The sequence below is a fragment of the Symsagittifera roscoffensis genome, chromosome 7 (assembly GCF_963678635.1).
Source record: "Symsagittifera roscoffensis chromosome 7, txSymRosc1.1, whole genome shotgun sequence".
Lineage (NCBI taxonomy): Eukaryota > Metazoa > Xenacoelomorpha > Acoela > Convolutidae > Symsagittifera > Symsagittifera roscoffensis.
In genome coordinates this window covers 25656933-25673725 of record NC_087068.1, presented here as the reverse complement: position 1 = coordinate 25673725, position 16793 = coordinate 25656933, and the positions used below count along the sequence as shown (strand labels likewise).

Below are 16793 nucleotides of genomic sequence, written 5' to 3'. Positions count from 1 at the left end.
CGACAGGCTCTGAAGGACCTATTTGGGCAAATCTCGGATTAGCCCTCAAAAAATTACAACCAAAACAGCAGCGTGTCTACCACGCCAGCCAGCGAGGCAACCATCGCTCGAAGAAGAACGTAGAATTTCCGCCCAACGACTCGGAGCATCATTGCGGCCCCTTCTTTACCTTTTGAGCCGACATCCCAGCCCAGCCCTACGACAGCCCGGAGCACATTTTGGGACGTGACAACCAAGAAACTCAAAAAGAGCAAAAAACGTCTTGTAGGCTGGCTGGTTAAAATAAAACTACATTTTTAAACAGTTCAAAAGGAACAACCTTCTTCAATTTCAATTACGCATTTTTTTTTGGTTTTTTAGGTTCATTTTTTAGTTGCAAAAAATAAACTAATTGATCATAACCATTTCTTTCACTTTAGCAAAAATCCTGTAAAGATGTTAAGAGAATTAAAGACTATTAAAGCAGCATTTGAAATTTTATATGTTTTGCTTCGGAAAGATAAAGACCTCCAAAAATTTGCCATCAACTTTTTTTTCGTTTTTTCCAGCTTCTGGTGGCTTTGGTTAAAAATTACTAGTGGGTCTTTCCTGTTATACGACCAAAAACTATCAAATAATTAATAAAACTTCTATTTGTAATATAAATTCCGAATTAGAAATCCGTGTCTTTTTTGAATATTTGCGATGTCCGTATATCAGAAAACTTTACCTAAACTCACATTAAATTGAGTATTTATAATTTTATTTTTACCTAGCTCAGAAAATGTCTTCGCTTGATGAAAAAACAATTCGGTTGGTTGAAAAGTAAAAAAAACAAAGCGGATAAACCTAGCTGTTAAAATTTCACCCTTTGGTGAATGATGAATGGGTCTTTCGTGCGCCGCCAAAGTTTTAAGGATGGACCTCAGTTGAGGGGGCATCCAAATCCTTGGGTGGAGGAGACTAGGCTATGGCTTTGAATGCAGATAAGGAGGTGGTGAATTTGAGTCAGACCTGCCCTTGATTATTCGGTCAATTGCCTAAACAACTCTGCTAATCCACTGAGTACATGTTACTACTTTTAGTTTAAAAAAATTTAAAGTTTATTATTCAAACGCACTTCCGCTGTTTTTATCCAACTACTGCAGCAGGTTGTCTGCTGCTTTACATATTCAGCTAATTAGGCTGAAATTTTTTGGCGTGATTAACTCTTTTCATGTTAAGGCCAAATTGTTAGACGGTGCGCCTAAGAGAACGAAGCAAGCTGGTTCGAAATCTGATTTATTCAAAAAATTTCTGTTTTGCTGTAAAAAATAGACCCTTGTAAAGTTAAATTTTCTACACGAGAGGCGAGACGGAGATCTACACTACTTGCGATACAACATAAAAATAGCAGTGCAAGCTAGCAGACAGGAGGAGAAAGCCACTGAGTACAAAAATAGAAAACACTGCAAAAAACCACAAAAAAACAAAAAAATATATCTGGAACCATGTTTTATTTGCGAAAAAAAAATCCAGAACCATTGACGGCAATGCAAATTCAAAAAAAAATTAACAAGCGGCAACTGAGCCGACAAAACTTGAAAGATTTCCCTTAGAACCGAAAATATACTTGTTGTGACGACAAAATTTTGAAATTTATACTCTATTCTAATTTTAATATTTTGTGCGATCCCGAATGAAGCTTTTTCTTTAAAATGATTCCCAGTTAGGTTAATAAACCGACAAAATATAGCCGAAACCAATTGAGCCGAATAAATTTTTTATGCGATAAAAAACAACAAAAATACGAAGTCAAGGATAGTAAATTCAAAACACTCAGGAGTAATTCAAAACACTGAAAGCAACTGCATAGAAAATACGTACAATGCATCAACTCTATGTGGAAACTTACCCGATAAAACATAAGCAGACTAACTATAGGGCGGCATTTTTATTGGAAAGGAATACTTCCAGTTTGAAAAAAAAACAGTTCCTGGTCAGATCTGAAACCACCACCTTTGCCGTCCTAAGCGTATTCTTCATCTCGAGGCTAAGATACGCATAAAAGTTTGAATTCATTATGAACCAAGATACAAGTGACTTTGTTTAAAAAGTTGTCAACCCTAAAAGCCTACATTCCGGTTTGATAACGCTTGCTAATATTTTGAATCGTAAGTTTTAAGTATTTAAATTTATATTGTTGAAGTTTAACTTCAATAATGGTCTGTTTCAACCTCTTCCATATCTCAATTGCATTTTCAAAATTTGGACTCATTTTTTAAAATTTATATTGGCCGCTACCGCAAGTCAAAATTGGCTGACCAAATTTTGTTACATTCAGCTTTGAATTCTTAAGTATTAAAAACATTTGTCTTGGATAACCGGAATATTATAAAAATCGTAATTGGATTTCATTCAATTAACTTTTTGGCGGGACAAAATTTTGCAGCTCGATTATATTGAAACTCAAAGACCGCAAAAACTGGTTAAAAAATATGGGTGAGAGAGTTATGGGGGTGCTTAAAAATGGAGGGACTTGCATCATTTGCGGAAAAATTGACTCATCATTTGTAAATTGGGAGGTAAATTGTCTCATGTGTCATATAAAAATGAAATCAGGGAACTGCATTTGAAAATAGATGATATACATACGTTCATAACATATTCTACAAAAACGAAAAGATGAGAAAATGGGTCCGATACACAATTAAACAGCTGAAAATGTGCTTATGGAATTCAGCGTCAAAAATAACAAATTGACTGCGAAATCCACTAACAAATTGTAGAATCCAGCGACAAAAAGAACAAATCGATTGCAGAATCCACTGAAAAATCGCTTTGAGTTTCTCCAACTGCAAAAACGCATTTTTCTGCCGAATCTAAAACAAGCATGACTTAGCATTTGTCTCAAAAAGCCACATTTTCGCTGAATTCCAAAAATTTACTCATTAGCTAAATTTTAGTTTTAATATCTGTCTTTTGCTTCTATCAGATTTCCGATTTCAAATTTTTTTCGAAACTTTGCGGAATTCAACGCAAATGATGCGAATTTCAGAGACAATATACACGGAATCCAAACAAATTCTAAAGTACCAGAGTTTGACTTCTTAATGTTTACGCTTTAAAAACATGAAAGTTTTTCAGACCGAATTAATACGCATCAGAATAAATAATACGCGAAAATGATAGCACGAAAATAGGTGGATAGAAAACCGAGCATAGGAAATATTAAAAAAGCGACTAGTTTGAGCCTTATTAGCCTCAAATTAGTTGGGAAAAACAATCAAATATAATTTGCAGCGACTTTCATCATAAAAAAGTAAGCTTCAAAGTTCGGACAGACAAGTAAAGTGGTTATCCGACACGGGACACAATTATTATTGCAATGTAATTAATCTTATCAATTTTCAAGAGAATAGTTCAAAAAGAAAATATTTTTTTTTTCTAGTCCGAACTTATTATTGATTTGTAAGCTAGAGCTAGAGCTTGCAGCCATAAATTAAAATGAAATAAAGTTTAAAATTTTAACAGATTCAAACGAATTACTTTAGTAGATCGTTTGAAAATTAATTTAGTAGATATTTATGACTGCAACCTTGAAGAGAACTCATCAAAAATACTTGCAGTTTTTTTTTAAATTGTCATTTTACTTCTATCTGTTTCAACCATACGCTTCTTGTTCCAGTTTAGTGTCTTCTTTCATCTACCAGCGAATTTTTAACCCCCGCTTCCGGATTCGCGACAAAGTAACTGTTGGGAACATTCTTTACCACGATCAACACCTTGATAGTCGCGAACTCATAGCTAAGCGAGAGGACATAGAAAAAGAATGATATGCCTAGAGTCCATTCACAAGATGTCGCTGTAAAGTACCACCCTTTATGTTCGTATGGCCTATTAGTGGGAGTATAAGGTGGTAGCTTGTACCCTGAGTGTCGCATTGCAATTATCATCATGACCATGACGCCAAGCATGATAGTGGCCAGAATGATTCGGATGACCATGAGCCATTTATGGTTGAAGAACGATTCCTTGATTAGCTTGTGAGTTAGGTATGCGTGCATGTATCCATATATAATTCCTCCTATAAATGCCATGAACGCGCCGATCAAATGCATAGACTTGACGTTGGTTTCTTGGAAACATGCCACCATGCTGACTCCTAGAGCTGCGAGAATTCCGATGACCAGTGATATGATATTGATGACTTTCACTTTTTTCTGCTCATGTGTGAGGTGCTCTCGGATTTGCAAATACCTCACAACCATCACCATCAAAAACATATAAGCGGTTGCATTTAGAAACAATCCGAACCAGCAACTCGCCGGAGAAATAGTTCCTGTATCGCTAATAAAGGGGAGCGCTGTTACAACGATGTCTTTGACCTGTGAGATGGTGTAAGAAATGATAAACGTAGTTGCAACTAGACAAAAGGCTAACAGAGGCAGCCAAGCCAATCCACATTTTTCCGCACATCTTCGTGCCATTTTTACAAAGTTAAGTGTCCCTGTATAAGTTGTAGTTGTTTATATATACAAGTCAGTACCTGAAACGAAAAAAAAAACAATCAATTATCAAAAACAATCGAAGACGTGAAACAAAGTATAACTCAATTCAATTTGAGCAATCAGCCAGTTAAGCTCCTTAAAATGTTAGATTTCAAAGTAAGTTGGATAAGTCAAATGGTGGTGACGCACAAATTTATGTTTCAACAAGTTCATGTTTCACTATGTTTTCTCTCTTCAAGTATAATGTAGTCAGTAATGGATGTAACCATAGAATGACAAATATTTGAGCTCGTTTCACGGTCCATTTAAGGCGAAATAACTCATTAGATTACAATAACTCAATTGTTTCAAAATACACTTTACAGACGAAATAAAACTGAAAAATGATCGAAGTTGCAAGAGAAAAATGAAGTCATCAATTATTTCGGAATTGCTGTTGAATTTGTCTCCAAAGAAAAAGCAAATGCTATTAATATAAACATTTAGCTATAAAACTAAGAGCTGATCGAAATATGTTAACTTTACATAGCATCAAAGTTGGTGTTGTTGAAGCACAATTGGGCAAATAAAAACCCATTTCCGTGCATGGTTGAAGTTCCTTAATTGCCGGTTTGCTATTGCGCAATTGAGAAAATACAGCAATGGTCTTTATTGGCATAAGAAAACTGAACGCCTAGTAATTGAACAATTTAGTACCACGATACACTAGGAATACAAAAAACATCTGAACTGAGCGGAAATAATCGATAAGGTAAACTGAGTTCACATCAAACCACTGCCTTTAATTCGTATAAAAGCATCCTTTTTTTAAAAAAATTACCGTTAAATCACAGTCGATAAATCAGTTCAAGTAAATTACATGTAATTATTTGTACCATTTTGGAATTCAACGTAACAACGGAAATCATTTTTGTCCCGATAAAATTTACTTTAAATGTCACAACTACTTGACTTTCCAACTTGCAGTTAAAAATTTTGATTCTCGACAACAGATGTTGTCGTAAATATAAAACCTTGAGCTTAAATAAAGCTCAAAACTATCATAACAATCAGTAGCGCCGCAGAAATAAAGAAAAAGATGAAAATGATGCCTTGAATCGTGAATTAAGGAGGAGAGCCGCAAATTGCAATACAAAATATGACGTACCGCTTCCTTTTTTGTACTTCCCTTGCGACTATCAAAAAATTTAAGATAATAAAGTAACTTACGGATTGGAAAAAGCGACAGAAATTAAATCTTTAAAGTTATTACTGAACAAAACAGCCGGTACAGAAATAAGTGTCAATTAGAAACATTTGGCGCACAAATAACTTTAAAAAATAGGAAAAGAGCGAAAGAAAGTTTAATTAGATAAATAGTTTGAGTTAGAAATGAGAACTGACTATCTTATACTGGGATAAAATAAGACCACATCTCACAGATAATTGAATATGAATGAATTTAGTTTATCAGAAAAAAATAAAGAAAAAGTGGGCATGGAAATACTAGATATTTTTATCACCCGCACGGTTAATTGTATCGGGACAGGTAAAACGTAGTAAATCTTAGAATATTCGGATTCCGATATGTTACAACACACTAAGTGGTACCAATTCAAACAAACTTCGCATTCTACCCCTTTTGTCCGATATGTCACCTTTTTCTGACATCTAGGGCACACTTCCTTGTTACCCTCACTTAGCACATTCAATTTTGGCACTTCTTTCTTTAATGCAAGTTCGTATTCTTTGAGCCACAAATTCGCCAATATTACTGCAAGGGAGGCGCCCATTGCTAAACTGTCTTTTTGTACATACCATAAACCATTGCTTTTAAAGTGTACCTTACTCACTGCCAAATTCGGTAGTTTTTTCATAGTCTTGCGAGATCTTTCCGGAGGGTTGACTTGCTCATATAATCTCCTCAGGGCTATTTCAACCGCTTCCTTGAGCGGGACATTAGTGTACAAACTCTTTACATCAAGGGAGATTATACTCTCGTCGGAGCCCAACTCAGTTTTCTCCAAGATCTCCCTGGCCATTTGAGTGTTCGTTTCTATGTTGCCCCCTCAATTTTGTCAAAAATACTTTGCCAATGTATTATTTAGGTTGTCATGTAAGCTACAACACCTTGTAGGCAGCATCGAGAACTACCCCAGGATCTCCCTTGACCGTTCTAAGGGATGGCAAGCATGTTTTCAATTTTCTTGTTGTAAAAGTTGTTTGTGCCCGAGTATATTTGCTAGAATTGAGCCTGTCAACCCCAAATCCTTCCCCCTGTTCAAGGTATTGGGGTTCAAAGACAGGCCGGGGACTGCGTAGTCCGTCTGCTGCGTCCCTCTCCGTGCCTCTTGCTCAAGATCTTTCAGGCTGTGATAAAGGGAGCTGGCAGCTACAAGGTTACATGTCAGTATTTAGACAGCCGCGTATTCATACTGGTCAGTATTTAGACAAATACTGTTTCAACCAATCAGAATCGAGACAAAGAAGAAATTAATAAATAATTATTATTTATTTTGGATTATTTATGTTTTTTTCTCGATTCTGATTGGTTCATACAGTATTTGTCTAAATACTGACCAGTATGAATACGCGGCTGTCTAAATACTGGCTGCACTCCATTTTTGGCAGCAATTCAAATCAACCTGCCACATGAGAATCACTGGGTGGCGTCCCTCATGCTTGAGGGACCGAATGCTTGAAACTTATTTTAGCTTACTTTCAGCCAATCAGAATTGAGTATTCAAAATCTCAAAGTAAATCGCAAAAATCTCAAAGTAAGAAAATAAATCCAGCCATTAAAGTTAATATTGACCGATTAGATAATAAGCAGATGAGTTTTCAAGACCGAAAAATTCTTATGATTTTGACCTCATTAATCTTGATGATTATCCGAATGGTATTGCGGTTGTAACCCGCATTTTGTAATATTTTTGATTATTTTCGACTGATTTAATACATTTTCTGTTAATAGTGAATTCGATTTTGTGAGAAAGGCATTTAGCCAATAGAAACGCTTAGCGATTTTGATTGGTTGAAATTTTTCAAGCATTCGGTCCTTCAAGCATGAGAACCCTCCCCGAATCACTGCATCATGGAGATCAATGCATGAACCTGCTTGTCGCTGGATGTTTACTAGCAACCAAAGTCATTTTCGAAAAAAAAAAATTGCTACTAATTGCTGCTAAAAATTTAATTGAAAATAAATGACGAAAGTCAATATATAACATGTGTTAGCGACATCACTTAGGTATTGCCATGAAAAATTGGAGCAACTATATAAATACACACAATGGCAAGCCTTAGACCAGTTGTAACAAGGAATACACGGAGAGGTGGATTAAACTGTATTTCACACTCAAAAACCAACATTTTTGAGGCCGCTGAACCTGCAATTGCGTAGGTTTGTTTTAATGAATGGGATTTAAAAAAACTGTAGGTCTCCAAGTTCTATGATTTCTTAACTGGTTGCCCAATTTTCTCTGTTTGTCATTTCCTAAAATGTAAAGATGTGCTCCAATAATTTCTACGTATTCCTATGATTGTTGAAACGTCCGCAAACAAAAAACAGCTCTGAGCTTTTACGAACGCCTGGCAAATCATACCGCTCTTAAAAGAAAAAACCTTAAAATATTGAGCCCTATGTGACACCGCACGACAAACGTTTACACAGAGGAAAAGCTCCGCTTCGCAAAAACTAGCGAGAACACAACAAAAAGCAGCTCTATAAAGTAAAATAAGAAAAAAAATAGAAATAAGTCCAGACTTAATGAAAATTCGGCTAGGTCTAGGATTCGATCAGCGACCTACTGCAATCTAGAGATTTCGAGTCTCACGCACTACCCACTCAGCCACGCACGCTTAACCACCGACAAACAGTAGTCACGAATAAAGCAGCCACATATGCTAATAAATTGCCAATACGGTTCAGCAGAAGTCGCACCAAATACAAGTAGACAAGTTTGCAAATGAAAACTTCGAGTATAACAAACTCAAGGCATCCACTCTAACTTTCAAGTAACAAATCGGAAAACAAAGCCACGTTATGTATAAATTCTTGATTTCAAAAAATTGCGAGTTATATTGAGTCAGAAAATTTTGAAATCGAGTTCTTATGATTGTTATAGTTTGAAACAAATAGCTTTTTTCGGTTCAATCGATGAATTAAAAATGCATCAACTTTTTAAATTTATAACTATTCGAATGTCAAAGCACATTCTATCGAAAATCTGTAAATGAGCACCAAAAGTGGCACAAATATTTGCGACTTAGGTTAAAAAAGACGATTCTTAATAATACACTAAGCTGAAGCTTGCGTAAAAACTCGAAAAATTCTCGCCAATTGGAACAACTTCACTCTCCAAAAAACTATTATCTCCGGTGTCACATTATTTTTTGAGATCCACGAAGATAGACGGAGTCAAGTTTCTGTCGGATTCGGGTACTTTTCAGTAACTTCCGCAATAGCATCAATTGCTTTAAACCATTAACCACTTTGGTCGGAGTATATCATATTAAAATTTTCTGGGTAGAAAGACTTTGCTGATAATCAATAGCAGTGCTATAGAATTGTAATTACTGACTTCCAGTTTGGATCTATCGTTTAAAAATGCAAATAATTTTTACCTTGACAATACTTCGAAGAAAAATCCCTGCACCGTGGAATCGCTGGTTAAAATCTTTAATTTAGGGCTTACTGAGAGTACAAAGGACTTAAAAAACATATTGCTGACATCAAGGAACCCATATAATGATATATTTTTGATACTCAGTCAAAATCTGCATTTAATTTTCTTTTGCGGGTAGGGGTAAAAACACAATGACGTTTGTGGCTTTGGAATCATAAACTTTAACTCCATAGGAGGACTCTGACCAGTTAAGTTTATTGCTATTTGAGAAGAATATTCATTGAACTTTCGACTTTTAAAAGTTCGACATTTGATTTCGTAGCCAATCGTAGCTGTTAATAATTTTGCTCCGTCATATATTACAATGTACCTGATTTTGCTTCAACTATTTTTTTTAGCTTTTACTAACGCCAGGTCTTGTAAAAAACAGGACTTAACATTGAGCCCAAAGGAACACCGCACGACAAACTTTTAAATCCCGATAGCCTCTCACCAATTGCACAAGTTTGAGCAGATGATTTCTCAGCCAAATCAAGCATAAACTGACTAGTACGCAACGCGGAAATTCTTTCTTCAAGGAACTAAAATCTTATGTGTCAAATGATTTTTTGAGATCCACAAACGTAGATGGAGTCAATTTCTGGTCGGATTTGCAAATGCATCAGTAGTATTAAGTTTATTTCTTTAAAATTTGGCGACAGTCTATCATTTTAACATTTTCTGGGTAAAACTACATTGCTGTTAGTCATTAGCATGGCTATCCAACTGTAATTACTGACTTCCAGTCGAATCGTTTAGTTAATTTTTAAATTTAAGATTTACTGAGATTTCGAAGGATTCGAGAAAATTTTGCTGAAATCAACGAACCCAGAAGATGATTTGTGATGGAACGTTTACAAAAAATTCATTGAGTTGTTCCGACCAATTGAAAAATGTAAGCTTTGTATTCGGTTGTTTTAATGTTTTTGCACGCAAAATAAGGTACCACAAAAAGCATCGGAATGAGCTGAGCGATATCGGAAAATAAAGCTCTTTCATTCGTGATTCGAACATTATAAAAATAATAAAACCATTTGGAAACTTTTGATTTTTCGTCTAATTTCGAGCGAGGCAAGCGAGCGAGCAAGCTTATTTATGCTTTTTAGGCCCTTTGCAATAGCTTAATTATGCTTACTTTTAGTTATACTCGAGGATAATTAGTAGTTTTTTTGGTCTTTTATTAACGCCCTTTTGCGAATCAGAAACAAAAATTTTCTGTAAAAAAAATTTTTTTTTAAATTGTTTTAATTGTTTTCTAGTAATTTTTCTTCAAAAACTGTTGTCCAGTTTGCTTGTTTTACTATGACCGTCGAATAAATTGTCGAAAACTAAAGTGTAGTTTTTTGTTCACTCCTTGTAAGAAACCACGCAGAAAAAACGACAATTTGAAAGAAAAAAGTTTGTTTTTTAAGACTATGGTCGGAACAATCTGTCCTACAAGCACAGTTACCGCCTATCCATGTTTTGCTTTTGTGGTGGGTGAGGGGGTACTAACACAATGCCGTTTGAGGCTTTGGAATGTTAAACTTCTATTCCATGGGAGAATTTCTCCCATTAAAATTTACTGCTATTTGAGAAAAATATTCATTCAACTTTCCACTTTTGCAATTTCGACTTTTGCTTCTGTAACCAACACATGGATGTTAATAACTTCGCCCGGTCACCTGTCTCCGTCACATACAACGCTGTAGTTGATTTTGAATAAATACTTCTTGATTTCTTAGTTATTTACATAATTAATTCAGTATTATTAATTATCGCAACGTATTTCTAGGGGAATTTGATCATTATAACAAAAAAACATCTGAAAATTTTTTGCGGCTCTAAGACGTTCAGTTGATAGTAGTTTATCAATTCACTATGAAATGATCCAAGCAAGATCATGGGCTTTGGGCGAGTCTGGTGGGAGAGAAGCTTAGAAGTTCAAATTCATTGACTTGCACTGAATCAAGGTAGAGTTAAATAGTAGCATTTGCTTTCAGTGGATCTAAATAATTATCAACACAGATAATTACTCTTGGCTTAGCATGTTTGTTAAGCTCTTCAGTAGATAAATGTGCTACCTCTTAAGAGAGATAAATGTGCCACCCTAACTATTAATTCTGATATTAACTTTCGTTGATTTCGCAATTTGGCTTAAGTTTAATTTCTTGATTTTTACATTGTACAAATACTCCTCTCCCGAGTGTTGGTTGCACTTTTGCAGCAAAGTTATACCCTGAAAACGTAACGAATAAGGTACGCTATCACTTTTATTTACCCATACTTTAGTTACAGCTGCTACTGCGGGCGGTGACTCATGACTTATAAACAAGCGCTTCTGGTTCTTCACTAGGTTTTTCTATGCTCTAGCTCTTAAGTGAAGCACGTTAATACAAGATAAAAAAACTTTCAACACAGAGGCGAAGTTGCACTTTCATGCACCAGCTAAAATATGACCGATAACGCTACTTGGAAAAACTGAATGAGTAAAACTTTGAGTCTACAAAATTTCTTAAGTGACGCACGCCAATTATGAGGCATTAGCAGTACCAGTCAATTTGCAAAATTTGCGAACTAATATGCCTCATATTATAGAGCAGTCTATGGAGCAGTAATAACATGAAAAAATTAAATAAAATAAAAATGAAATGATAATTTTTTAATTTGGAACTTTTTGTGAAAATTATCTCCACACACGCCATAATAAGTACAAAGTGAGAAGTTTCGCTCCTAATAACAAATCAATTATGGCAAACAAGCTTCGTTCAACCAATTTGGAACGATTTATCAGACGGATTAAATCTCCGCTTACGCGTTAATAGCGCGAATTATATCGCGCGTTAATTGTCCCAAATTGGTCAAAGTGGCCAAAATGGCAATCTTTAAACCCTCATAACTTTACGAAAAATGATCACAGGTGAAATATCTTTTCAAATTTAAGCTCAGGACAACAATACCTTTTGAATGATATAAAAAAATTCCGTCAAAAATGGCTAGTTAAAAAGTCGAAATTTGTCTGAAGAAAAAAAAACCCACCCCGAGCACAAATATTCCGTTACTTTCGTACCGAAAGTCGGAACAATAAATAACACTCTTTTTTCCTATTAAAGCGTTAGCGGTTAAATAAATCATTCCAACTTAAGCCATTGATATGCTCTTTTTTACCAGATGCAAATAGAACACTCTGAACTTCAAATTCCGTGTGGATTGATAAAAATGAAAAAAAAAAGGTTGTTATGGCTTTTGGTTTTAGTTCAATTTTATTTTTCTTCAACGACAGCTCGGAACAATCAAGTTTAGGTATTCTTGTTAAGTTTGCGGTTAACAAAAGTCTCCAAAAACGATTCTCGTAGGTAATATTTCAATAGTCGTCTTAACATTTACAAAGCTTTAGGCTAAAGTTTTGTTGCTCACTGAACAGATCGTTGACTTATGAAGTATTATTACCTTTTCATAGAGACTCGTGTAACTGTCCTTTGAATAAATTATTAAAGAGTGGAGTTAGTGCTCTTTCCTGTCTTGGAAACAATTTTTCGAGATTTTTTGCAAAAGCATTGATTCAATAATAAAGTACTGTGACTTTAAATTCAGCTGACACCTTATAAACAAACAGTCTTCCGGCAACGACTTTAAAAAAATTAATCCAAACATTTTTCCATTAACACCAACTCGAAACAATACGGTAGGATTGCGAGTTACAAAAGTCTCCAAAAACGATTCTCGTAGGTAATATTTCAATAGTCGTCTTAACATTTACAAAGCTTTAGGCTAAAGTTTTGTTGCTCACTGAACAGATCGTTGACTTATGAAGTATTATTACCTTTTCATAGAGACTCGTGTAACTGTCCTTTGAATAAATTATTAAAGAGTGGAGTTAGTGCTCTTTCCTGTCTTGGAAACAATTTTTTGAGATTTTTTGCAAAAGCATTGATTCAATAATAAAGTACTGTGACTTTAAACTCAGCTGACACCTTATAAACAAACAGCCTTCCGGCAACGACTTTAAAAAAATTAATCCAAACATTTTTCCATTAACACCAACTCGAAACAATACGTTAGGATTGCGAGTTACAAAAGTCTCCAAAAACGATTCTCTTTGGTAATATTTCACTGTAGCTGGTTATTGATTAAAATTTGGCAATTAATTAATTAACATCAACTCGTTCACATTTCATGTCTCTTCCGCCTTTTAATAGTCCTTCTAGAGTCCCCTTTCCAAACTTTTGACAATTATATATCCCCGCACAACTGATACCCGAGCAACTTAAATCAAACAGAAAGCAAAAATTTAAGTTACACGGTTGCTATAAAAATAACAGAGTTGCTATGAAAATTCGACCACATTAATAAGAACGCTAGTGAATAAGGCATTATTGCCTACAAACAAATAAAAAACCATAAGAAAAAGTTTCCAAATTTTTGCATGCTATTTTTTGGTTTTTTAATTTAATTGCTACGAAAGTACTTAAGGAATTTTGCAAAAATTTTCCTGTAGTAAAAAAAACAAAATTTTTACGCAGGAAATTTACAAAAAAAATAAATTTAGCGAACTAACCACTCTTTATACATGATATTTGAATTTTCCTACTTGGATGCGTTATTTGTTCTTAGATATCAGGCAGCACCAAGCAGTATTTAAGTCGACAATAAATGAATAGTCGCCCGTTGAAACGAAAACAAATCTATAAGACCAAAAAAAAATGAGCTATGAAGTTTTGAAACTTTCTACCCTTCTCTCTTGAAGCAAAACTAAGCATAAAATTATAACCTTGTCCATCGATCAACGCAAAAGGAAGCCAATTACGCTCAATAAATTTAAGCCAAAAATATATTTTATCCGAAAACAAACATAGCTGGTAAACAAAATCAGAGCTGTTAAACTTATAAATTACAGCAAGAAATCAAAACTACTTTCAATTATAGTAAGAATTGTTTGAATCAGAAGAAAAATCTATACTTAAGGCCAAAAAGAAACAGTTCTGTTTACTTTCTCCAGCAAAAAAAGGCTATTCGCAAAAAGAACGTCTTCGGAGTACAATCGAATCCAGGACCTTCATTAAGCCAAGCATGGTCGTTAACTCTATGATAAACGAGTAAAAATGAGTGGCTGACCTTTGATATAAAACAGTCCATATCGAAAAAATACAAAATGTTTTCAAATAGTCAAAACAACGCTGTAACACGCCCATCAAGTCGAAAAAGGGACTTTGTTAAGCTCACCAAAAACGTTTCAGCAGAATTTTAAACCTAAAATGTATAGACCCCAACTTTTTTGTAAGAAAATAGTAACCCAAAAAATAAAGTTTTTAAATTTGGAGCTAACGTATAAGAAAAATTTAAAACAAAACGGAAGCCCAAAATTTCAGTTTTAAGATAGCCGTTTTCGAAACAAGTCAAAAAGTTTCAAAAAACGGTAACAAAATAAAAATATGACTTGTCCGAGGGCGATAACTTATTTTAAAAAGTTTGGGTTTATCTGCTAGTGCAAGAAAGCTTCCCACAGCTAGGTCTCTCCACTGAACCCAAAATCTCAGACTTGGGAGGGTAGTTTTACGGAGAGCCATAACTTGACTTTACAGAGAGCCAAAACTTTAAATGGGAAAAACCCAAGACCTAGCCATTTGTGCAGTGGAGCTTTACACAGCCTGTTTTTTCGATCTGCGACAAGTTCTTTAAGCAGTCAAAAAAATAGAATTATAAAAACAAAGATGCACTACGATTGTGCTACTATGTTTGACAATTTAGGTACTGATTTTTAGAGACTCTCGTTTCCTTTCTACTTTTCGATGAAAAACACGAAACCTTAAAATGCCGCTCAGAAAATTCGAATCATATTCAAGTTAGCAAACCAGTCAAGAAAAGAAGTTTTGAGAATATGACCATGAAGACAAAAAACTTACCATAGGCCGAATATCCTTCCGTTTAGTCGATGAAACAAACAATAAAACTCTTATACTTGCTTGGATTCAAAATATCAAATTAGTCATTAGATTCGTAAAAGTATTGTTCAGAAATCAAAAGCTCAATGTTCATTGTTGAAGAAAAAACAAATCATCTGAACAAATCCATTTTCAAAGTTGAATGCAGCCCAGCTCGTGGCTTAGGTTCGCTTGGTCAATCAACTGTCATTTTAAACAAAACTAAGTATGTAACAAGATAGCAGGAATATCAGAGTAGCAGAAAAGTAAATTTGGTTTCGCGGCTGTTTACAAATTGCACAATAATAAGCTAATTTGTAATCCCAATTTTTTGTTCATGCTTTGTCCACTAAACTGAGTTGAACTTTAAACTAAATTGCAACAAATTTTGGGATGTATATCTACGTCAGCTATTTTGTAATGAGTTGATTTTGTATTGGACCAACATTTTCATCAGTAGACAAGAGTCGCTAAGTCTGGTGAATCGCTTCGAAGCACTGAACATAGATCTACCACATGCTAGATAGAGCTTATACCAAATTAAACAAAAAGAGCAGCCGGTTGCTGTGCAAGTACCACAGAAACTTCGACCATATTCAATTTTAAAAAACTACTTTTGTGCGTGGTGTGATGAAAGTAAAGGCAAAAGCTCAAAATGTTAGTAAATAAATTATGATTGCCTATAATTGTTTTCATGAAATGACCCACAAAAAAAACATTGACAGGACGACAGAGTTCCTCTCTACTTTTTGTGGTCTGAACTATAATTAACTCAATTTATACCCATTAGTTTCACTGATGCTCTAATCTTTGACTTGTGAAGTAGTTGAGATGAATCAAAGCGCATTAATAGTCAGACATTCAACTAAAACACAACCCGAAGAAAATGAAAAATAGTACCAATAACCTGCACCAGTTTTGACTTTGATTAACTTTATTGTTCTCGTAGTTGTTCGTAACTCGAGCTTCGACGCAATTGTGTCCCTTCGCTTGCAGATTGTTGTTCTTGCTGTCTCTTGAAGTGCTTTGTTTTTAAGGTTTGATGCGTTAGTTGAATAATACTGCTCAAAGATGGCCTTTTCGCGGTTACAATTTGCTTGTTTTTTTATAAAATCTATTTCTGTCATCTCTTAAAAGTTCTACACAGCAGCAAACGCCCAGAACCCTCTAAATAGAAGTGGCCTTATATTTCAGTAAATTAAAAGCCCTGTGCTTCTTGTTTCGACGCCCGTTTTGTAATTTAACAAATTCACTAACCGGTGATTTCAGTCGTAGCTGAGCTATGATGGTGGTGTCTGTTTTCCGCTTTTTCCGTTATCTGCAAAAACCCCTCATATTGAAACGGTTTAGAAGTGCCAAAATCCAAGTTTGAAAATTCCTTCAAATTCCCTCTTCGAAAGAGTGAGTGCGACATTCTCTGTTGGTTCGCCGGCTTTCGTTTAAGGATTTCAATTCAGTTCTCCGACCAAGAAGACAGATCTCCCAATATTCGATCCTCAAACATCAAGACGAAATCTGTGATGCTAGATCTGACGCGTTTAATCCGCTGCACGTCCACAATAGATGCTTCACACGGTTCATTTAGCTTCTCAACCTAAACATATACGAAATATTTGACCATTTCAAATACGACAGCAATATTAACATTTGTGGCCCAAACTTTTAAGTTTCTTTGTAAAATAAAAAGTAAAGCGAGACTACATTTTAAAATATTTATTCCCCATGGTTGATATATGGCCTATCTTAAATCACATAAATTCCAATAAACAGAGGTATAA

General features: G+C 34.9%; 1 protein-coding gene across 1 annotated transcript; it reads right to left on the bottom strand.

The window, feature by feature from the left end:
* Positions 1 to 3541: 3541 nt before the first annotated feature.
* Positions 3542 to 15562, bottom strand: LOC134850958 (DNA damage-regulated autophagy modulator protein 1-like). Its single transcript, XM_063866790.1, has 2 exons — positions 14998 to 15562; positions 3542 to 4507 (listed from the first exon to the last, which is right to left on the bottom strand). The coding sequence occupies exon 2, from the start codon at positions 4446 to 4448 to the stop codon at positions 3648 to 3650; it is 801 nt and encodes a 266-aa protein (XP_063722860.1). The 5' UTR covers positions 4449 to 4507; positions 14998 to 15562; the 3' UTR covers positions 3542 to 3647.
* Positions 15563 to 16793: the final 1231 nt, after the last annotated feature.

Excerpts from the sequence above, each read along its gene's own strand:
- LOC134850958 (XM_063866790.1), bottom strand. The coding sequence starts at position 4,448 with ATGGCACGAAGATGTGCGGAAAAATGTGGATTGGCTTGGCTGCCTCTG.